Source organism: Orbicella faveolata, unplaced genomic scaffold, assembly GCF_042242905.1.
Source record: "Orbicella faveolata isolate gen_17 unplaced genomic scaffold, um_ofav_v1 contig_3, whole genome shotgun sequence".
NCBI classification, from domain to species: Eukaryota; Metazoa; Cnidaria; class Anthozoa; order Scleractinia; family Merulinidae; genus Orbicella; species Orbicella faveolata.
This window is the reverse complement of record NW_028301558.1, coordinates 3,093,002-3,117,500: the sequence shown is the minus strand read 5'-3', so window position 1 is coordinate 3,117,500 and position 24,499 is coordinate 3,093,002. Positions and strand designations below refer to the sequence as shown.

The 24,499-nt window shown below is 39.1% G+C and overlaps 1 protein-coding gene across 1 annotated transcript; it reads right to left on the bottom strand.

The window, feature by feature from the left end:
* Positions 1 to 14,828: 14,828 nt before the first annotated feature.
* Positions 14,829 to 16,509, bottom strand: LOC149106077 (forkhead box protein F1-like). Its single transcript, XM_089298608.1, has one exon. It carries the CDS (start codon positions 16,271 to 16,273, stop codon positions 15,659 to 15,661), a length of 615 nt encoding a protein of 204 aa, XP_089154734.1. The 5' UTR covers positions 16,274 to 16,509; the 3' UTR covers positions 14,829 to 15,658.
* Positions 16,510 to 24,499: the final 7,990 nt, after the last annotated feature.

The following is a 24,499-nucleotide window of genomic DNA, read 5'->3' as shown; positions in this document are numbered from 1 at the left end:
CTGTGGTAGCAAACACATAGAGTTCATTTGGGTCAGGATCGTCTTCATCTCTTGTATGAACAGGGAATCTACTGAAGAAGTCTGCTTTGGCATTGTCTGCAGACCTTTTATAGACAATGTCATAATCATACCCAGACAAAAGCACAACCCACCTTTGTAACTTCGCGGCTGCTAGGGGAGGAATGCTAGATTTAGGACCAAATGTACGTGTTAGATGTTGATGGTCAGAGAAAAAGGTAAACTGAACCTTTTGATCCCTAAAACTATGGCTAACCCTTCCTTTTCTATTTGGGCATAATTTCTTTCTGCCATACTGAGTGTTCTAGATGCATATTTAATGGGTTTCTCAGACCCTTCTTCCAATCTATCACTCAAAAATGTCCCAATACCATGTCGGCCAGCATCAACACTCAAGATACTGGGTTTACTGGGATAATAACGCACCAACACCTGATTACCTGAGAGTACCTCTTTTGCCTACAAAAAGGCTGTTTCACAACTTTCACTCCTAAAGCATTTACAGTCAAACCTGTAAATAACGGTCACCCTTGGGAAATGGCCAGGTGGCCCTTATACCCTTATATACAGAGTGGCCGCTGTACACAGGTTTCCTTCCTCATGGGAAGAATATTTCACTGGTGCAGAAATCTTTCCCAAAATGGGAACCGTTTCACCCGAATAATTACGTTAGGTAACATAATCACTCTGAAGAGTTAAATCAGTTAACAACGTATTGTATACCTACTGTGACACAGTTGAACGCGACGCACCAGTTTCTACCTCCATATTGACAGTAGCATTTCCCAGCTGGACACTAACTACATATGGTTTAACAGTCACACTATCATTTCCAGTTCGGTACAAACCAAATTCTTCGGTATCCTCGCTTATTGTAGAGTTTTCATACATCTGGAAACTGGAGTCATCACCTCCTTCTTATGAATTAGCCTAACATTTGTTTACGCTCGCGTCTCTGGAACTGCTGGACCTTCTATGGAAAGAACTTTCCGGCAAACGGGCCTTGCATACTGGACGAAGATGGACTTTTTGCTGACAACGCTCGCAGGTTGCAGCTTTTAATTTGCAAACGTCAAAACCATGTGCTTTGCTACCACACGCTTCACATCGTTGAGAATAACCACTCAAAGTACTTCTACGTCCACTAGTCCTCTTCTGTCCGTTTTCCTGTTTTAGGTCCTGGATTTTGTTAGCTTCTTCACTCACAGGTTCTCCCATGTGCTTTTTGTTGGCTTTACTTTCCAACTCGTCTGCAATGCACCGTTCACGCGCAGCCGTGAAGGTTAGCTCTCTCACCGCTAACAAATGGCGCTGCATTCTCGACATTTTCAGTGCAATGCAGACACGATTTAAGCCACGCTTATAAAAAGCCAACTGGTTTGCCTCCGGCCTGTTGGGATTCTTAACAAAGGTTATGTTCAATTCGAATTATTTGTTTCAGTTGTTTGCTCGGCCCCACTAGCACTTGTGCTATAAACATTACCGAGAGTAAATAAAGGTTATGTTATTATTATACAACAGGTGACATTATAAAAAACATTTCAACGTTTTTAGTCTTGGATTCCGGATTCCGCAGCGTTGGATTCTGGAATTCAGTGACTGGATCGGCTGGATTCCAGATTCCATTGTCTTTGGATTGACTTGCAGTTTCTGGTTCGGAAAACCCAGCCTCAACCTTAGCTTCATCAGCAGATAAGATCAACAGCTCCCCCAGTCGCATCTTATCATGCAGCCGCTAATATCACCTCTTTTATTTGGATGAGCTCTTGTAACCATTCCAGGGGTCCGTTTCTCGAAAGCCCCGGATACTTTTCGGGTCCGCAAAGCCATTTTTAATCAATTGGTATTTAGAGACAGAGAGGTGTATACGCCTGAAACTTTATGTATGAAGAGAACCTCTGTTTATATTAAGACTATGTGCATAAAGCAGCTCTGAAGTGATAAGGCTTACGATTTTGCAACGGCTTTTCGGGTGCGAAAACTTTTCGGAAACTTCGAGAAACGGGCCCCGGGCCCTTAAACACAGCCAGAAGTTCAGTTTCATCAGCGAAACATTCTTTGGAGCTCTGTCATTTCTGAGGGTCAATGTCTATGTCTCTATTGAGCAAAGCACATGCTGACTTTGATGCATCCAACCCGCCTGACCTGCAAGTACTGTGGACTAGTGGAACCTCTCGCTGTCACTGCCCTTGTTCCAGTCGCCATCATGGAAATCCCTTATAACATGGGAAACAAGAAAGGAAACTGTCTTTACCATGCTCGTTGTTCTAAGCCTTGTATGGCCATTACTGACCGGTGAAAGCCGCTTTTTTCATGCGACTCAAGCTCAGTTGAATCATCTTGCTTCATCCATCACCTTACGGTACCCAAGTATGCAGTTTCGTGTGCAGTCCAATCCTCCCAATCCACTGGAAGGCTTTGAAAACATCTCAGCGGCCAATAAATTCTTAACATACCGGTATATATAACAAAATGAATCGGCAGTGCCTGAGCCGCGCGTTAGTGTAACATGCCGTCTTACTGGAGCACCGCCGCCGGGTGTAACCAAGCGTTCCCAAACCCTTAAACGGCCAGGGTTTGCATCACTCTTTCTGCAGCTTTAACGGGATACCAGGCACTACGTCAATCACTTTTTATTCGAGAACAGAGAAATTCATCCATGTGTCAAAGTTCTTGGTGGCCCCTTTGATCTAAGCCTAACCTCTAACCACGTGAGCCGAGAAACTAACTGTCCTCACAGTGGCCAATCCTGCGATGTACACCTTGTAGAACTTCTGAAAGCAATATTTCTGCTATCTGAGGAAGTGCCTGACATGCGTGTCACATGTTGTGCAACCTCGGCAGTAAAGTCTTAGTTGAAGAAGGCAACTGTACCTGAGAATGCCATCCTCGGCGATATCTGAGACATGCAAAGAGCATCGTACTGTATATTCTCGAAGACGCAGGTGACACTGCTGCTTAGCAGTTGGCAGATAGATGGATTTCCTGAGTCAGCACACAGCAGTCTCCTACTTCATCAGAACCACAAACGAAAACAGAGCAGAAGAATTGTGACTTAGACTCTTGTGCTTCAAGGCAGTGACAACTATCAGTCCGATCCAAAACAAAGAAATAGAAGATTCTGGTCTCAATTCATCTATGTTGTTTCCTTTCTGTGACATCTTTCCTGAATTTGACCGTCATGGTCCTTGCATTGTTGAAGATCCAGTCTATGGTCGCCAGGATCCTTTATGACTTCGATACAAAATTCACTTGGGATAAGCTTAAAACAGTTAACATTGAAAAGGTCATTGTGATTCCAGACGACTTTTCAGAATCAGGAACTGACAATAATAATAATATCATAATAATAATCGAATATTTCCTCAGGATAACCCTTCAGTACAAAGTACTGTTATCAACGGGGTCCTGCTAAGAATTAAAAACTGATAAACACGAATTATTAAGATATATAAAATAAGATACATATTAAAAACCGTTAAAAATACAATAGAAATTACAAGTAATAATCGTCTAAGGCTTTCCTAAATAAAACTCTAGAATTAATGTTTCTTAAACTTAAAGGCAATAAATTAAAAATCGAGGCACCTAAAAAAATAAAAGCTACGGCGTGCAAAATCCAGTCTGACTTTTGGTAGTTTTGCAGTTTTCCCATTGTTGCGAGTGTTTAAAGCGTTATGATGTAATCGGTGAAAATAGTCTTTAAATGGAAAGCATGCAGTTCCATTAAGGCAGTCAAATACAAAGCAGCACGCTCTTTTCTCGAAAATCTCGAAAATGATGAGGAACAATCCTCTTACACAGAAACTACCGCAGTGATTGATCGTGATCTGGGAAAGTTAGCTTTTGCTTTTGAACAATATCTAAATCGGTGATTAAAATTTTTTTAAAAACCTTCTCTGGTTAAAAAAAAATAATCATGTCTTATCCTGTTGCTTGTCCATTTTTTTAGTTATTTTTTTGTAAAAAAAAAACCCTTTTAGTCGGCTTGTCAGGGCTATGTATTTAATGGGTTTTGGGTGTTGGGTGGATGGTTGGGTGGACGGGCGATGTATGTATTTCAGACCAATCAGATTGAAGCTACCATGAACAACCAATCCAATTGCCGCTTCCAACGATAATTGTTGACGTCAGCTAAACGCGCTTCGGCAAGATGGCGAAGAAGCCAGTGTGTCCTTTCGCGTTGTTTTACCCAGGATTATGATCACGAGAATTGGAATTATGATCCGATAAATATAGTTTTTGAGAAAAGGTGTTTTTGAATATGGATTGCTGTGGAAATACGAACAGAAATCATTTAAATGAGAGGAAACGTTACCTTGAAATAGAATTAGCCAGCGCTGCCTTCGTTTTGGCGAAGTGGCGCTTCTAAACGTACGGATTACTTACTTCCTCCGCCTACTCACCGAGTCGTTCCGCTTTGCTTCGCCCTGGATTATGATCAAGGGAATTAAAACTATGAAGCTGTTGAACTGGGCGAAGTATTGGGGTTGAAGTTTTTGTTTACGGCGAATTATGGAGTATGTGCCGATACTTGCTGACGTCAGCTAAACACTGCTTCAGGAATAAGGTGAAGAAACCATTATCATTTGGCGGTGTTTTACGGGATTATGGTGACGGGAATTGAAAGTATGAACTTATTTCTATTTTTTTGAGAAAAGATGTTTTCGAAAGAGGATTTCTACTGTGAGTATTGTGGAAATACCGACAGAAATCACTGAAACCAGCGAAAACCTTTTTTTTTTTAACAAGAATATATTTTATTTTTTTCAATTAATTGATACTTACACCGCTTACAATACAGTATTAATGTAGTTACTTACGCTACTTACAAAAACTTATTACCTACGCCACTTACGATATTAACACTTACACTATACAATACGCATACTCACGCTACTAACAATACTAATACTTACACTGCTTACAATACAACATAATTAGATCACTTGCGCTACTTACAATTCTAGCTCAGCAAGATCATACCAGCCATACTCATACCATACCATACTCATACCATATCATACTCCTGTCAGTAATTTAAATTCGGAATTGCGAATTAAAGAAAATATGCGTGGTATATATGGGCCTTGTTTCTTTTCCGTTCATTTTTATTTTCGTTTTCAGGGGACTAGGGTCAGGTTGTCAAGAGATTACAAAAGAGACAACAGTGGTTCCTACTTTTTTAAAACGATTGTAGTTGTATTTTTTCCATGTCATAGATATGTTTTAAATACAGTAAGAAATCGTTTAGTTTTGGAGACGGAACATTTTTTCTGTCTACATAGCCAAATGTAATATTTAGCATTTAAGCAGGAGAATTTAATTTGAAGTTTATGTTTAGAGCTATCCGGCCTTAGACCCAGTGCTGTATCAGGCTCTAAGGGTGTCTCTTTTGCAATGACTTGGCAAGACTGTAGCCATACCTTAAAATTGGTCCAAAAATATTGAGTTTTTGGGCAAGCCCAAAATAAATATGCCAGTTTCTCTGTTTCTCTTTCGCAGAAAGTGCATTTCTCGCTATCGAGGAGACCATTTTTTTTCAAGAAGTTGTTTGTTGATATTCTTCTATGAATAAATTTAAAATTGAAAGTTATAAGTTTTGCGCTCTTTCTACATTGAAAAGCCATTTGGTAAACCTCTTTCCAGTTGAGCTCTTGCTTTGTTGTGAGAGTGACGTCTTCCTGCGACTTTTGTTGACTTTGGTTAGCCAGCGCTGGCTCGTTTTGGCGAAGTGGTGCTTCCAACAGTCTGTGTATGGCGATACTGAAAAATCAAAGGTTCTCCGCATCCTCACTGAGTCGGTCCGCGTTGTTTTGGACTGGATTATTATCAAGAGAACTGAAACTATAATCCATTTTTGGGGAAGGAAAGGTGTTTTCAGATATGAATTTAACCTTACACTGTGGAAATACGAGCAGAAATCTTGAAATCAGTGAAAGTGTCAGCTTGAGGCGGAACGAAAAAACGCTGTCCTTTTTTTTTCGAAGCTAAGGTTTGGTTGAAGAGTAAGTGGCTTTTTTTCTGTCGATAGTGATCAAAGTGTATATTTTTTCAGTTTCTTCGGGAAGTCCTGCAGCTGAACTTTCCTCATTTGCATAAGACAAAAACGTAAATATCTCTAAAACGAAAAAGGAAAAAGATATTCCAAAAAGGAAAACGCCATTCTGCTTTGCTTTAAGAAGCCTTTCAAATAAGCAGCAATTATTTTTTACTTCATGGGCACCTTATGACCACTTTTTGCGAGTGGTCATAAGGTTAGCTTAATTGCTACCGCATTCGTTTATAATTTTTTAGAATCTATTAAGGTGGCCGAACACAGGTTTCGAGAGCCTATACCTAATTCACCATTACTTTTAAGCTATTTATGCTTTGGCGCCCGTTTTTTGCAAGAGTCAAGGTTAACCACAGAAAAGTTTATTCTCGCATTTTGACTAAGGTGTGTGTTGTTGCCATGGCAACGGGGTGGTTAAAAACAAAGCTTAAAAAATGGTTTTTGTTTATTTAAAAAAAATCCAGTCGTTAGATTTTTTTCATCTTTTGCCCACTACGAATTGACATTAAATCCCTTCTGTCAACACTGTTCTAATAAAATTTTGACATAGGCGATTTTCGTAATTCGCCGTAAATCGTTTTTACCGCATGTTCTGTATTATTAAAAATTCCCTATGTCAAAATTCAGATTTTTTGCGATAGATCATTCACGTGGTTTCTGAACTATTTTTTTGCCAAATTTCTTGAAATTCTAACGACTGTATCGTCAGAAATCGGCAAGTTTCTGCAAAGGCAATCGGTCTCAATTTTTCGAGCAACTGCGCATGCGCTGCATTTAACTGGGTTTTTTCGGTAACAAAGAAAAAGCTGAGAATTGCTGGGTTCTTTGCGTCGTTACTTTTTCTAACATATCTTTGTAATAAAAGACAAAAGCCATCAATACACTGCGTTCAATAATAGAGAAAAATAGCACAGATAGTGCTGGTGTTGAGTAAATAAAATGATCGCTCTATTGACGGCATGTTTGTTTTTGCAATCCTTGTGCGCGCTCTCAATTGCATCAGCGAAAGCGCGCGCGAAAACTGTGTTCGGCCACCTTAAGGAGTTTAAGAAACCAAGGACGCGACGCCGAGGACAACGTCGGTTAAAAAATGATTTTATATTTTACCTAAGAATCTCGAGATAGTCTAAAGTCATTTCCTCTGTTTCTCTGTGTCAATACTATCACGAAACTGAATCCGGGACAAGGCGAAACATTTGAAATAAAATTTAAAAAATTAGCCGTCGTTGTTTACGTTCTACGGACAACACAGACTTTGGTCATTTCACGTTGTTTTGCAGAGGACGGCAAAGAAATGTACCAAGAATTGAAACGCACGTGCACAGCTATTGTTCAGCTCATTAAACCTTTTGTTTAACGACGGTCGCGTTGCCGTTGCCGTCGTGGTTTTCTTAAACCCCCTAATGTCGAATCTTAAACTCTGTGAAGCCTCTGAGCGGTACAGAAGTGGCCGTCGATAAAACCAGGAACATGGAACATTCTGGAACATCCCGGAACATCGAATAATTGTCGTAATTACGCGAAAAATATGTAAAATTAAATTTTCAAAAATCAGATCAAACAAAAATAAACTGGTATTACCTCGGAAAATAGAAGCAAAACAAAAACATAAAAAAAGGAAAAAGAAAGAAAAATGAAAGTGACTGCAATGAGTGAAGGCCAGCAACTAAGAAGAGTAATCAATTCCTTCCAGTCGTTCACCGTCAGTTTAATTACGTGACTGTCCTTTATTCCCAGATTTCGTTCTTCACAGAAAGGTGGCGGCGTTCGAACTCCTTAATCAGACCTAAAAGTATGGGTACACGAGTGTGATTTCTTTATTCAATTCATTACGTCAATACAAAGATATGCGTATACACGATTTCTCATGAAAAAATAGTTTCTCCATAAGATAGAAATAGAAACTCTTCGGCATCGAGTTTCCTGTCTAAACTAGTTCGGACTGCTCGACCTCTGATGACAGTGTAAACAAATACAAACACAAAATTTAAAAACATTTGGCGACGCGCGCGCTGTCTTGCGGGGTCGCTGGTCAAAACTTTATTGGCTCTAGAAATATTTGTTACAAGTGTTGGCGATCTGAAATTGAATTCTAAGCGTCGCCAACAGTTCAAATGCATCTCCTGGAAAATGTTTGTCCAGTACAAGTTAATACTTAATTAATTAAAAATACTTTTACCGCAGGCTATAATCTATTTATCGCTGGTTCAACTTCACGTGCAGATCGTTATCTGGCATTCGATCAAACTTAGTTTTCTATCGAGCCATCCGAACACCATCAAAGTAAACCAGACATGCGAAAAACGCGCGTGAACGCGCTGCTCTATAAATCTTTGATTACCACTAGTTTATTAATGATAACTTGCTTGTTACTCGTGCTTCCGGAAAGGCCGAATCTGCACGTAGTGGGTCATAGTGCCAGGCGTTCCTAGCGGAGCGGCGCGAAAACTGGGGATGATAAATAGCAACATGAAGATGGAATAGGGGCAACACTATGAATGCTGACTTAATAAGCAACTGTATGATGCACAGACAAACACCTCAGATATTGAAGAAATTAGGGATCAAAAGAGGAGACGCAATGAATTACCTGGCATTCATCGTCAGAATCGTCCATGTTTGTGTTGAAAAACGGAGTGCTGAAAAGCGACGTGACGCAATTGGCGGGAAAGAAGAGGAGCCTGCACTCATTGTGGTCAGTTGAATGAATACCCAACGCTCCCTACCCCTCTGCTACCGACTCCCCCATCCCCAATAATATCTTCTCATATTTCAAGCTGATACCAGTTTATTTTTGTTTATTTTAGTTTTAAAAATTTAATTTTACATATTTTTCGCATAATTATGATGATTATTCGATGTTCCGGAATGTTCCGGAATGTTCCGGGATGTTCCGGAATGTTCCATGTTCCATGTTCCTGATTTTATCGACCACCTACAGAAGTTTTCAACTTTTTTAAGTCTAATGACCTGAGTTTTAAAACTTGTTTTTGTTGCAAGCAAATGTAATAAGCTCATTTTATTTTTAGGTAAGCTTACAAATGGTAACTTGACACTTGACACGTTTTTCGGGGATGAGTGGTTGCGATAGAACTGATGAATCTGTTATTTTTCTTGTTAATTGTCTGTCTAGGGACATTTTTAATTTGTTGCAAATTATAAGTATTCCAATAAAGGGAATTTCAAAACATTCATATTTGTCGGAGTTTTCTAAAGGTTTTACATTTTAGTATGGAAAGACTCCATGGCGGCAAGTTGAACCGCAATTTAATTAAATCAGACTTGAAGTCAGGCCAATTGGAAAATTCCAGACGTAACTAATCGATGACATCAATGAAATCAATGAGTAATCAGTAGGTAAACGATAGGTAATCAGTTGATTAGTCATTGATTATTGCCGATGATCAATGAGCAATCGATGACTAATCGATGGGCCACAAAATTTTTGGTCATCGATTAGTCATCGATTGCATTGATTGCATATGTGTGCCACGAGGGACAAATCTACCATATTTCCGAATTTCTAGCCTGGCAGCAAGGGAGGCTTTATATTCCTTCAACCGGACGCCAAAATCGTTTTTTTGTTGCTCACGATAAACGGTACGAGGTGTTTCTCTAAAGTGGGGAGAGCACTGATTCCGCAAACCTAAGGCACAAAGAAGTAGTCTGCTTGTGGAACAAACATGACTTTCTTGTTGGGCAAATTAAAAGAATGACAACCATTCCAACAAGAAGAAAAAATGCCCATCCATTATTTGATTGGAAACTATCGAAAACGGACCATATTAGACTAGTGGTTAGTTCTTTTGTTTGTAGCTTGGACTGTGAAAATTCTGCAAAGATTTCAAACAAGATGTTCCGTTCACGAAAATACACCGTCCTGGACTCTTTTCAAATCGTCCAAAAGATTCCAGCAGCTCCATCTTCTGAAGGCATTCTTTTACTCGATGACAAAATTCTTTCAGAAATCGAGGGCCACCGGCAGAGACTGGAGATGCAACAAAAGAAATTGAAGGAAGCCCAAGAGACATAAAAGAATGAAAAAATAGAACGTATGAAACAGGGACCTGCCGAAAATATGACAATAGCGGTTCCAAAACAACTCTTTAAAGATAAAGGAATCGCGTTTAGCTCAAAGGCCAAAAAATCGGAACTTGTACAAATATTCAATACTCAAGCTGGTTATGTAACTGCTTATGACGGATGTTTCCCTAAGCCGATCGCGAAGCAGTTTTACTTTGCTGACGAACACCCACAAAAAAAAAATCGATAACCACGTAGTCGATTCTTGTCAGCGTACTTGTTAGTTTCATTTTCAGACTGGTTGTTACTGTTCAGTTGTTTTGTTATTAAATAAAGAGTTGGGTAAAGTGAAATACTGCACAATTGAGAATCATCTCAGATTTGTGATTAGCACTTTGCGTCTCGACTTCGTCAACAGGAACTTCAGATACAAGGAAAAATGCGTCTAACACAGATAAACGAATCACAAACGAAAAAAAAATGGTACAAGAAAGCAAGAAAAGTGTCTTTCTTGCGCACTATAATAGTCGATGAATAATCGATGGGTCATCGATGAGTAATCGATAGGCCACAAAATTTTTGGGCTTCGATTACTCATCGATTACTCATTGATCATCGCCAATAATCAATGACTAATCAACTGATTACTCATCGATTACTCATTGATTACCAATTGATGTCATTGATCACCGATTAGTCATGTCTGGAAAATTAACATGGCTCCTGGCGCAACCTCTGTTGCATGGGACATTTTGAATTCTAAAACCATCTTGGATGTTTAAGGATCACCCCAAGGATCTCAGTGGAAGGGGAGAGAGGTGAGCATGCTGATGCGTATTACACGTGGACCTTATGGCACAGGTGCAGCCAAAACTGGTGTTGAAATGCTCCACCTTATGGTCATATTAGGCTATCTTACTCTCATCGTACTAAACTAGATTGTATGTTCCCTGCAATGAATGCATTGAAAAAATAAACTTACACCTGACATTTATTTAACAAAAGTTGTGCTGTTTAAAATTAAACGGCATTAAAGAGAACATTAAAATACAACTACAAACGCAGTTGCAAAACGTCACATACTGAACTGAAATAATGAGAGCCCATTCTTGTATGCAACCACTTTTTGGAATGTCCAAGGTGATCCTTCGACTGTGTATGAAACAATTCTTGTTGTCAGTAGTATTCTAGAAAGTTTGTTGGATGTGACAAACTTGCACTGTCAAAATGGACAATGTCCTTCGTAGAATTTAGACATGGTGACGGAAATTTTGCATTGCTATCATTCCATTTGGAAGTATGCAAGACCATAGCGAGGTTCTTGCCTGGGTAGGGGGTGTGGAGAAAATGTCACGAGATACAAGTACTTTTTAGGTTTTTTATTTCAAGTCTATTTCATATGCACCTAGCAATAACTCTCTGATACCCCCGGCCCCTCGATCGTTTAATGTAGTGTAGGTGCTTTGATCTGCGTAGTCTTAGAAATAGGAAAATCAACATTGTTTGGGAGGAAGGGGGAATGTTTCCAGGGCGATCAAAAACCAATCACATTTGGGGTTTTATTAAAGAACCAATCAAATTGTCGGTTAGAACATGGGACGGTATGTTGTTAAAACAGATTGCACAGTTAAAAGAGGTAAATTTTATGTCTCTCAGAAAGTTACTTTTTCTTTAACTCTTTTTTTTTGTCACCAAAAAGGCTCTTAGGTGTTGGGAAGGGTTATGTGACAAGAAAACCTCCCAAACCCTGCAGATTTCGTGGCTTCTTATAAAATTTATACTTTCTTTCAGAGGTCTAGTTGTTTCACCTCCAAAAGTGTCTTCTCGTTTAGGTGGCTTTTAAAGTCGATATTAATTTGAAATAGTTTCTTGGAATGTCAAAACAGAATAAGACCATGCTCATTAGATTAGTTCTTGTTATAAAATGAGTCCATAAAACTTGCCCACCAATTTACTTTTACCATTAGTTACTATTACTGATTGTACAACTTAGCTGTCTTGCTAGGAAAAGTTCCATATAGAAGTGCTTAAAAACAAAGCTACTGATTTAATTGTCAAAATCAAACCTCGATAAAACTAGGCTTGATATTACACTTCTTAAGATGAAACAAATTCATTTTTTGCTGTATATTGTAACCAAACTTGTTGGATTAACCTAATCACAATGCTGCTACTTCCAGGGGCTTTTAATTCACAAAACAGTAATTCCTGCACGCCTTGCGTGCCTATGTTTAAGATAATCGTAATAGGTCGTACTAGTCTATAATGTGGAAAAGGATATGCAAGAGGCATCTAAAGTGGTGTAACAGCAGATTTCTGGCACACTGGAGATTGCGGGAAAACTCAGAGGACTCATTTCAAGTGTCCATATCTAGCCATATCCAGAGGTTGTCATTGAGGAACTTATGCGCTAAAACTTGACAAAGACATGTTTGCCTTTTTAGTTTTACCAAATTAAGATCCATTGAAGAAGAGGTGGAATTATGAGTACCTCAAACTATTACAATTATTTGTTTTCTCTTCAGCTTGTTGAGATTTCCTTTTAAACTTTGTTTCAGATTTATTCGACTTGTAATTTTTTGTCCTAAATTAAATCCCTTATAAAAGAAGCGTACTGTGGTGGACACAAAGGTTTAGGGAATCTTGTACTACTGCCATGTTGAATTCGTAACCGTAGATAAACTTTTGAAATTTACCTGTTTTGTTTCTCAGTCGTGCGGGGGGGGGGGAGGGGGAGGGGGGGTGGAACAGTTACACAAAAACATACATTAGCAAGATTAAGGGAATCGAGTTTCATTTCTTTAACCGTCTATCTGAAGCTCTCCATTCAAGAGAACCTAAAAGTATTAGCTTAACCGTAAAATACTGAAATAAATTGGCTTACATTAATATTGCTTCAGTTAAGACAGTTCAATTAAGTACATCAATATAATTGTAAATGTCGATGGGAATTAGCAGTGGCACTTCAAAGGAGGTAGCTATTCGTCAATTGTTTCCAGATCGAATCGGAATTTAAATTCGGTCCGTTACAGAGCCGTATAAAGGCCAGAATTTGTTGAAAGCCTTCAACGTGTGCTAACACTCCATCGCTGTCTTGAACATCATCTTTCTGTTTATTTCGGCAAGCGGCCATCTTGAAACAGAGTTCGTGACAAATTATGGTAGCTGACTAAGACATTTGGGCGAAATAGGATTTTTTTGATTGGTTTATTTTCATTTTGAGAACTGTATACAAGGGCACAATCATAGTTTAAGGAGACAAGTTTCAAGGGCTTGCGCCGTCAATTAAAACATTTAAAAATCATATGTCATGCGTTTTAGCTAAATTTTGATATGACGTATTTTTTAGTTGCAGTGCTCCTCTGGATATCAGCCTTCAACCTGTGAATCTTGTACCCTGTATAAATAAGCTTGAACTTACCTATCTATATCTTACCTTTTGTCGCGAATCGTTGAGGACTTTCCTAGCCGCCACGTATTGAAATGCCTGTTTGCTAATGGAAGTTGACAAACGACCTTTCACTGCAGTTAATTATTCAAAGGTTGGATAACAACGTCGTCTACAGGGCATTCACCAGATGGATAAACACTCTCTATTGTATAATGCTTTTGTTTCACTCTTATCCGTTGGATGGTGATCTATATATCCATTGAATAACCTACTATTTGAAAAACAGTGGCATGTTGATACTAACAAGATAAGCGTTTCTATTGTCGCCGAATGAGTAGACTACAGACCTCAGCATTAAATCGGAAATTTCCATTTACCTTTTTCAACAAATTAATGGGAATTTATGGAAAAGAATTCATTTACATCGGAAGAATAAACCCAAATGGTAACAAAGATGGAGTGAAAGCATAAGATTCAAGTTTTAACACTGCATGGTATAGAAGCGTGAAAAGTAAATACTGATTGTTTTGTAAACCACAATTACAAGGAGTTTAAAGACACTTCTAATGCCACCCTGAACTGAGGATGGTTACCTTAATGGAATTAAGAGCTGGTAAATACTCTGTAAGGAAGCCGTCTACGACCTTACCTATTGACAAACTGGTGAGGAACCTGGATGAACCGACAAACGCATTTAGGAAGAAGTGAAATTGGTTAGGTGCCCATGTGCAAGCTTGGCTAAATCGGTCGTGTTTGTATTAGTTTTCCGTGAGCAGGTGGTTGTCAAAGGACGTGACCATAAGCGCTGACTGTAGGTCTAAGTTAAGGATGCCATGAATTGATTTCGTCCAAATCGGAACTTGCGCGTCTTTGCGGTGGCATAAAAGAAAACTGGTTGATTGCTTGTGGCTTGAATCTAGTTTAGAGAAATCCGGGTAGAGATGAGCGCTTGACAACCTTCTGTCCCTCAGTTTTACACCTTGAGCGCCATATTTTCTAAGTGTAAGAGTCTGAGGACAGGAGTTTGGTGGCAGTGAAAAGCAGCAGGCTTTTAGCTTTGCCATTATAAATGACAGTTTAGGATCTTTTCTTCAATGTGACTAATTTTCACACGCACGGCCGTCGCTTTCTTGCCTATGTACGGACTTGAAAATTAGTTTCGTGTAGAAAAAGAATTGAACCACTTCAGTTCTGTATTTATGGACGCGTAAATATAAATTTACTGATGTAGAATTACGCGACAGTGCGTGAAATCAACCTTTAGACGACAATTGCACGCTTATGAAAACCGTGCGTGTTTTAATATGAAGTAAAGCTAGAAAGTACTCAGTTTCCAAACCATTTAGCGGTCTAGGGTAGTTTGTGACTCATCTATTTCGCTGTTCGTTTTTCTGAAATGTTTGAATGGGATCAGGGAGTCCATCGCCATTTCATCTCCAGTATTTGCCAAGTTGCCATAACTGCAAATCGCCGATTCTCACTGAGAAATGACCAATATGTAATTGCGCATTTTCACAAGTGAGTGAGGCTTGGTAATCAAGAGAAACACCCCAACTGTACTTGAACAAGCCGACAAGTTGCTGCTCAAGGAAACGCATTAGAGGCAATTTACAAGTTGCATAGACATGTTTTCAACCATTGACTTTCGTTACAGCCTTCCAAGACTTGGCAATTACTGGCATATGATAGAATGCAAATGAAAAGAAGCCAAAAGCGATATAATTGTCAGTCTTCGCCTCAAGGCTATCGGCTACGTTACGCTTAATAAACGATATTTTTCCTCTGTCGGCTTCCATTACACGGAAGCTATACAAGCGTTGCATGAGTCTGTTTTCGATTCCCCAAAAATGCAAGATGTTTACAGGCGCTAAAAAAGCAATTTTATCAGCAATGTTATTTCATGTTGAACACTACACATTGCCTAATAGGCGACACAAGTGATTCGAATATCTAGCTGTTCATTTACAAGTTCTTTTTTTAGTCTGTTTGCTTTGCACGTTTGACATTTTAAAATATGTTTAGAATCCCATCGACTTATGAACGGCTTACTTGGGCAAACGTGGCCTACTTTATGTTATAACAAATTTACTTTACTCTGACTATCTGACGCTTTTTTTCTCATCTACTGTTAGTTTCTATTACATCCGCAAAGAAGGCTTACAAAAAAGCGTTTAGTGCATGTAGTAATCCCACGGTGGAAAATAGGGATGTTGCCCGTACGGTACATGAATGCCTCGCCTGTGAAATTGGAGCATTCCAGCATATGGTACAATAGCCGAGGAGGGTGGCTCACACACATGCCAAGAAAAAGCTGAACCGGGCAAGGGCATGGAATGTTCAAGTGAGTTGTACCCACTGTCCAAAGCAAATGGAGGAAACTGTGCCGCTTTGCGTCTTGAAAAATCGCCTCGGCTAAAATCAGCCACGAAGCTGGGATGGATCCGCCAATAACATCCCGTCCTGTCCAAAGCAATTTCACCTCGCTGAAAGCACTCGTGAAGCGACAAATTGTGGCGAACCGTGTTCTTCCATCGTACTCTATTTTCTGTGAATTCGGGATAGTTGTCTTGAATGAAGCTGTAGATCTCAGACAAAGTGGTGCGTTTACGTGGAGAACTGAGAATAGCATAAGCGATAACTTCGATGTAAGACAGAGGACACGAATTTCGCTTTCCTTTTGCTTTCTTTTGCTGTGTTTCTTGCATGCAAACGTTTTTTTCATCGTTTGAGACACCAGACGATTTGCGAAGACTTTCCCTCTGATTCGTGTTCTCCGCTCTCTTCATTTTTCCAAATAAGAAAGTTAACTAAGTCAGCTCAACCTGTAAACTACCTTCGAACTTTCCAACACGTTGTAATAAGTAGTATTTAAGTAATGAATAAGAACACACCTTTTTGTCGCGTCAACTGCAAGAAAAAACCATTAATCACACAAATAACATTTTTGGTTTTTACAAAGAAACATTGGCATGTAAACAATAAAAGATGCTAAATAAAAGATGGCTTTCTGTAATTGTATCTTAGCCAAAACAACAAAGGACATTAATTTTATATACTTTTGTTTAAGAGTTTTCCTTAAGGCTTTATAAACATTCCAGAACAAAACTGCTTGTTTGTTGCAAACCATGAATTGGAATTCATTCTTTGTAGCTTTGTCCTTTTTGTTCTAAAAGCAGTCCGAGGAAACAGTTAAACGGTGTTTTGCAGTTTATTATTGCAACGAAATAGAACTGACTACCGTGTGCCCGAAATCTGACCTCAAACCCTGCCCGCGTTCACCGCTTGTTTTCGCCAGGTGTCCACGAGCGATTAGCATTTCCTTTTCCGTTTTTCCACGCGCATGGTTGACGTAATTTTTAAAAGCCTTTTTAAAGCTACCCAGCACAAAAAGTTACTTAGGATTTGTCCTAGTTCCATGATTTATCGTTTGAGTCATTTAACGGTCTTGGATCCGTTTAATGCCATGAAAGCCTGTTTGAAGCTGAACAACTCTGACAGACTTCGCCTTGAGATGTAAATGCGAAACAGAATAGTTCCAAAACAAGCTGATGTTAATTGCCTCTGCAAAGGGGCTTTTAAAACCAAACGAAATCTTGGTTTATTGCCAGAAAACTGCCTCGATTTTGCTTTAAATTCGAAGTTACGCGTATGTATAAAACGATTTTTGTTAAATTTCCACTAATACACGAGTTTGTAGGTCCGACGGGCAATTGGAAGCGCGAATTTGCGAACGTTGATCACCTACTTTATTTCCTCATTGTGCAATCTTATATTTTGCTTTGACATCAAGAAATGAAACAATAACATTTTCACACCCAGACTGTATACTTAAACACTATTATAAAATATATCTTTCATTTGTAAGGAACACGGTATTGATTCAGTGATGGTTAAAAGAGCAAGGCAATGTAAGGTATTCGCAACAAACTCGAAACAAACAATATGCTAAATGGACCCACCATAAACGGGGTAAATATTTTTTTAAACAGTATTTTCCAGCTGGTAAATGTCGTCCAGATGGCGGTAAGATAATTTTCAGCTGCTACCTGCTGCACGAAGAACATTGTACTTTGTACGTTCTTGTAAACCGATACACACCCCGCACTTTTTTTAAGTTCCTTGGCCTCGTGTTTAAGAGAGTTCTATTGTGGAAGAACTTAGTTTGCATATTCAAAATGCGTAGTCATTCTTTGCGTCAAAGGTTAAAGCCCCCCGGTGTTACGTTACCGACAACTACATTAAATACGCTTAGCTGTGTGTCAGTCCTGTGGCAAATACCGGACTCCTTCCCGCCGGATCGCTTTGCTCTTTGCCGCTCGCCCGCGTGACTCAAAGGTGAGCCTGCTCGCAGGCTACAAACTTCCCTAGCCCGCAGAACAGGTAGATTAGCGGGGCAGAGAACGAAAGGCGATTAGCGGGGCAGAGAGCGAAATTACGTTCTGCTCTCTGCCCCGCTAATCCGCCTGTCCTGCAGGCTAAACCTCCCGGGCTACATGCACTTTCGCTGGTTGCTGAATGCATGATAGTTAGAAAAAATGTGTTCCTGTCTTAGGATCTTGTTGTTTTTGTGAGGAGAAATAGGATTATCGAGCTAACATATCGTAAAGAATTTGCTACGTACTGTCAAAAGATCGGTTATGATGGATAACTGTCCTACTAGTTGAGCAGGTTCGGTTTCTAGGAGAAAATGAAAGCGGTGTGTGGTTTCCAAGGAACAAAATATGGCGGGTTGCGGAATATACGGTCCCCTATAAGAGACTCTTCTATCAGGCAAAGTTGGTTTATTCGTCAGCTAGTTTTATAAATATAGAAAATCGTGGTATAACCACTGCTCCGATATATACAGTTGAAGTGATCACTGCGGGATTCAACTGACAAGGTCTAAAACAATGTACACCGGCAATATAGTAGAACAAAGCTTGGAGATACGAAGTTAAGTTCGACATTTAAAAACAAAAACAACAGCAAATGACAAACTCGCCTTCAGGTCGATCTTTTGACACTGTGATTGCTTCTTTTCTCTCACTACAAATCAGATACCAACTCGTTATAGGCACTTCGAAACATCATGTTGCAGAATTTCATTGATTCACATACATAATTCAGAGACCTTTGTCTATTTGTATGCTAGACGTTACTGATGTGCCAAAAAAAAAAACCCACGTTCTTTCACTGATACACGCCATGCCAGGACATACCCTCCTGTTTCCCCAACCAAGGAAGGAAATAGATTCAAAATTATCCAACATAATTTAGCCCGTTTTCCTCAGGTCACTGCAGTGCTGCTCAACCATGTTCGGTTCTCGAGCTCTATCCAATTTTTTTTTTCCAGCGTTTAATAAACTGAGAAAGATTGGCATGCTTGCAGGTTACAAGGTGCAATTATGAAAATATAATGACAAACGCGTTAGCAACATCGGAAATAATTAAGGCAAAAATACATGAAATGTCTAATAAATACCTAGTTTTAATTCAAAACCAGCAGAGCGTTAAGTCCATTAGCTTCCATTCGTTATCTGAACATGTACTGAATATAAAATACGCTCTCCCTGTTGACTGAAGAAATTCATAATTATCCAACATAATTTAGCCCGTTTTCCTCAAGTCACCGCAGTGCTGCTCAACCATGTTCGGTTCTCGAGCTCTATCCAATTTTTTTTTTTCCAGCGTTTAATAAACTGAGAAAGATTGGCATGACTGCAGGTTACACGGTGCAACTATGAAAATATAATGACAAACGCGTTAGCAACATCGGAAATAATTAAGGCAAAAATACATGAAATGTCTAATAAATACCTAGTTTTAATTCAAAACCAGCAGAGCGTTAAGTCCATTAGCTTCCATTCGTTATCTGAACATGTACTGAATATAAAATACACTCTCCCTGTTGACTGAAGAAATTCTGAACATTAAATAAATTATCCGGCTAGAATGATCAGAAAAAAAAAATGACAGTTTATGTAAAGTAGATTGCTTTATTGTAGATTGAAAGTTCTTCCTCCTTAACAAAGCGATATACTTCTTTGTCGTGGTTTGTCACGTATGGGGCTAACCTCTTGATTTCCATTTCAAGAGGTATTTTTTTCTTTAACATATTATTTCTACTCTTGAATAAAGTATTGTGTTGTATTGTTTTGTCTTGTATTGTTTTGTATTATTGTATTGTGGTAGCAAGATGACTGAAGTCCGTCTTGCCTTAATTTGCAATGGTCCTTTTACCGATGTCACGCTTTTCCGATTTTCTTAATCAAACAAAAAATAAGCCTCGCCGCTCGATTTATCATGCCGAATTTAGTAAACACGCGACGTTTCATGTCAAATCCCTTGCAAAGTCATGCAAGTATGGAACCCCAACCTTGCCAATTTAGACAAAGAAATGTCTGTCAGGGGACAAGCGCTGCCATGCCCCCTTGAAATACATTCCCTTGTGAGAATTGGTAAGTTTAGGGTTCCATTTTTTTCACGAGTTTGCAACGGATTTTTATGAAACTTCGCATAGTTACTAAATTCGGTATGATGAATTGATCTATGGAGGTGTGTTTCTTTCTGTTTATATGAAAAATACTAAAAATTGTTGATATTGCGTGACACCAGTAAAAAGGGCCATTCCCGGTGCCGGCTGCGTTGACAACGAGAAAACTAGTCAATAAGTGCGCTTTAACAGATCAGGAATTCCTATTGTTTGAAAATTTCAGGTTCTTAGAAGTTATTTACTGTCATAGTAGATTGTCATTCCGCTTAAGCCAAATTTGAAGGCAAGAACGAGGTAATATGAGCGATTTTGGTTTTAACGAAGCCAATAAGTGACCAAAACCGCTTTAGGCTGGCATACCGAAGCGCTTGAACGACAGAAAATGCATGCTAGGTAAACTTTTTTAAAACTTTACTGTAGGTTTTTAAAGGAAACGGCGTTAGCTTTCAGAGCTTTCCATCGAAATTCAAAAACAGTACATACTCCAATACAGCTCTTGTAAACCCTTTTAGCACGCTTTAGCCACCTGTAAGATATCATAATCTGAAACCCAATTAAATACCTGCTAAAATACATGATTTGACCACGTGGTCTCAAAGTTATGTTATAATTCACTTCACATCAGCCGCTAGAACAGTGTAGGAAAACAATATACAATAAATTCCTAGACTTTCAGATTTTCTACTTTAAAATAATTGGAAGGCTATGGTTGTGCTCATGAATAATTTGACTCATATGAAACCTGGCTTAAAGCTTTAAAGCTTCCAGACGCGTTTTCCGCCCACTTGGAAAGCGTGCTTTTTTCGCGCACTTGCAAAGCCGCGTAAAAATTGATCGACGAATGTATCAAAAACGCAACTGAGAACTTTTTAGCACATCTACATCCCTAGAATTTTTTAATACATTCCTTTGACCAGTATCTTAACTTGGCTATTCAAAAAATTGTTCAGATTTCAATTTTTAAGAAAATTATTATTTGCTATCGGACTACCATAAACAGTTAAATAAATAGTTTAGTTTTTTTATATATACACAGTCTTCAACTTCAGTGGCGAGAATGTGGAGAAGCTGCCGATTAATTCCGAAAATTGATTGTTTTGTAAGGAAAGAAGAACCGCAGAATGGAAGTAACTCAAGCATAGCTACGTCAGGAAATGATATTTTCGGACTAAAGAATGAAATAAGACGTAACATATTGACGAAAGAACAACAGAAATTTCAGTCCTTCAAGCAATATCACTTCCTGATGTGGCTACGCCCCCGTTACCTCGTGCCAGAATACAGCAAGTACCACGCACCTCGTGATAATGTTTGTTTTACCGAGAAAAAAAAGGACATGACTTACACCTTGGTATCAGATCAAGGCGTTCTCTAAATTTAAATATTAAAAACTGGATAATGGGATAATGCAATTCAAGAGTTTTCATTGGCTTAGCCATCATGGTATTTTGGGGGCGTTTATATTTACTTTTATTTTTTATTTTAGTTTCTCTATTTTGGGGGCGTTTTTAATAAAACAATTATTCTACTCGCGCTTGTTAGATATTTGCCTCCTTCGTGACGAGCCCAAAGTGCGGCTAGTTGTATATGAGATGATAATAGCCAAGTCGGCGCCACGCGCCTCGTTGAATAATTGTAATTACAGTTAATTATTTCCTGAGTCTTCGATTACTTCACTCATGACGTCACACAACCTTACCTTAAACACGTACACCCGCAGATATTAAGCTGCAACGTTTTAATCAAAATGTTTGTAAACAGATCAGGTATGTGGCTTAGCCATCATGGTATTTTGGGGGCGTTTATATTTACTTTTATTTTTTATTTTAGTTTCTCTATTTTGGGGGCGTTTTTAATAAAACAATTATTCTACTCGCGCTTGTTAGATATTTGCCTCCTTCGTGACGAGCCCAAAGTGCGGCTAGTTGTATATGAGATGATAATAGCCAAGTCGGCGCTACGCGCCTCGTTGAATAATTGTAATTACAGTTAATTATTTCCTGAGTCTTCGATTACTTCACTCATGACGTCACACAACCTTACCTTAAACACGTACACCCGCAGATATTAAGCTGCAACGTTTTAATCAAAATGTTTGTAAACAGATCAGGTATGTGGCTTATCTGCGAGAACATCTGGACAATGAGCCGTAATTTTGTATAAATTAACACTTTTCATCGAAAATTTGTAACTTGTAATTCCGTATACCAAACTAATAAGAACTTAATAAAACTATACCATGTTACACATTGATCACTGCTTTTCCAAGTTTGGTGGCTTCTAACAGAGCCGTTTTTGTTCACACGCACAAGCTGACATCAGTTTTTATGTTTTGATGTTCTTTTTTGGTTAAGGTCGCCCGTTCTTGAGCAGCTAAACGTCACTCCGCAAAAAAAAACCTTGCCGTGTCTTGTATTGAGATCAAATGAAGCTTCGAAAGCTACTCCTTCCCAGGTCTCCATCTGCTTATAAATTGCCTCGCTACTAAACTACAAACCAACAAACGAACGAATGAACGAACGAACGGGTTCAGTCCGGCTAATGCCACTTTTGGGCATGTTTTGATTCACGGACCAAAACAGCTGATTATCCAATTAGCGCTTAAATTTGGGGTCACATGGTGCGGGGTCTATTGTCATAAAATTATTTGCATTTGTCAATCGAAGTCGCGATTAGCGATGAAGTCAATGATGAGTTGAATCAAACAGTTAATCTCGCAATCTTCTTTCGTTTTGTTTAATGGCCGAAAATCTGATTGTAGAACTGGAAAAGTGCAAGTTATATCTCTCGGCCATAATCTCTCTTCTTGTCACGCATGTTATGTGCAATATTGAGCTGTAGTTTACGTTAGTCAAGCTATGAGATACGCGTACGAGGTCTGATTTCAACACAGTCTGCAACAATTCACGCTGTATTGACGGAGTAACGTAGCGTGGCATCCCTAAGCTTGTATCGTGCGACGTCTAGAGCTAGAAAATTTACTGCGATGTTGCAAACTTCACCTTGGTAGTCGAAAATTCATATAACAAACAGAAAACAGATGAGGTCTTACTGATATAAGCCAAACCTTGTGAGTATGGTCAATAGTAATAGATATAGCGATCAATGAAATTCATGCAAGAACTGAGTTAACAAGGCCTGTGAATCAGACTCACAACAGCTATCTTTGTATAAATGGCTCAGAAGAAGCCAGAAAAATTTCAATCGAAATCAAGAAAAATGGCACCCGTGGAAGACGAGCCAACATATTCCAGTATATTATTAATTAGTATGGAGCTGAACAAAGAGTTTCCAGCAATCTGATTGGTTGAGCGATTCCTTATTTGACGCTTTAGTATAAATCTACTAGCGTTCTATCACGTATGCCGTACTCTGATTGGTTACGCTACTCACTATCTATTAAACAATTAGATTATGGGCTCGAGATTTCTACCACACGATAGTTGACAAGGGCGCAGTCCGAGTCAACTATCACGCATAGAAATCGAGAGCGAATAATCTAATTGTTTTAGTATAAATCTACCAGTCGTTCAAAACTTTATTCAGATGCCCTTCACAGACACTTCAAAACCGCAAAGAAGCGGCCGTCATTGTGGTAACAGCCACACACTGCTACGCTACTCACTGTCCATCACAGATTAGTAGATGCTGTAATCTGATTAGCTAAACCATTGAACACTATCAGCCATTAGTGTGCAGTGGCTGGAGGTCATCTAGGAAATGGCGACGTTTTTTTCGTTTTTCCAAAGTTTTGGAGGAACATTTTGCATTGATGCAAAATGAATAATTAAATTCCTAAGAAGTCTAAACGAAGGACTATGCGGTTTCTTGACTTTTAAAAAAGTTGAAATTATTGAGAAAAAAAAAAAAACTGACGCGCGCGCGCACACAACTTCAATTTTAAATGACAATTCCATCGGAGCGATCTTTTTCAGGCGAAAAGTTTAATAACACGTCAAGAAATAATTGGAAACCATTATTTGATGTAAATTTTAGTAAGTATCCTACTAAAACAATTAGATTATGAGCTCGAGATTTCTATGAGGTGATAGTTGATGAGGCCGAAGGCCGAATCAACTATCACCTCTTATAGTTCACCACCAATTTTTCGTGGTAGTCACATGGTCTCACATAGCCAGTAAATTACGAGTCCCAGATCTATAAACATGTGTCCTGTACCCTTGCGGATAAACAGCATGCAGAAACAAGGTGGCCATTTAGTTTTCTTGAAGACCAGCATGTCAACAGAGCGCAGTATTGAAAATGTCTGCCCTGGGACTCCTTGCTCAGTCCGTTAGACTTCTAAGCTTTGGTAGAGATTTTACTTTTTCAACCACGGCTCGAAATGCATGTTTTCTTCGTTTGGTACTGGAAGGAGTTACCTCTGTGGTCGATTGTGTCAAATGTGTGCCAATTCCTGTTAAAAAAAAAAAAAGCAGGATGACCCACCCCCATGGGTGGCCTTGTTAGCTGATCAAAAAATGATGCCCCACCTCCTCTCTTCTCCAGTCCAAACCCCCTCCGCCCGCCCCCCCCCCCC

What these genes read in the sequence shown, in the direction of transcription:
- LOC149106077 (XM_089298608.1), bottom strand. Translation starts at nt 16,273, where the DNA reads ATGAAGAGAGCGGAGAACACGAATCAGAGGGAAAGTCTTCGCAAATCG.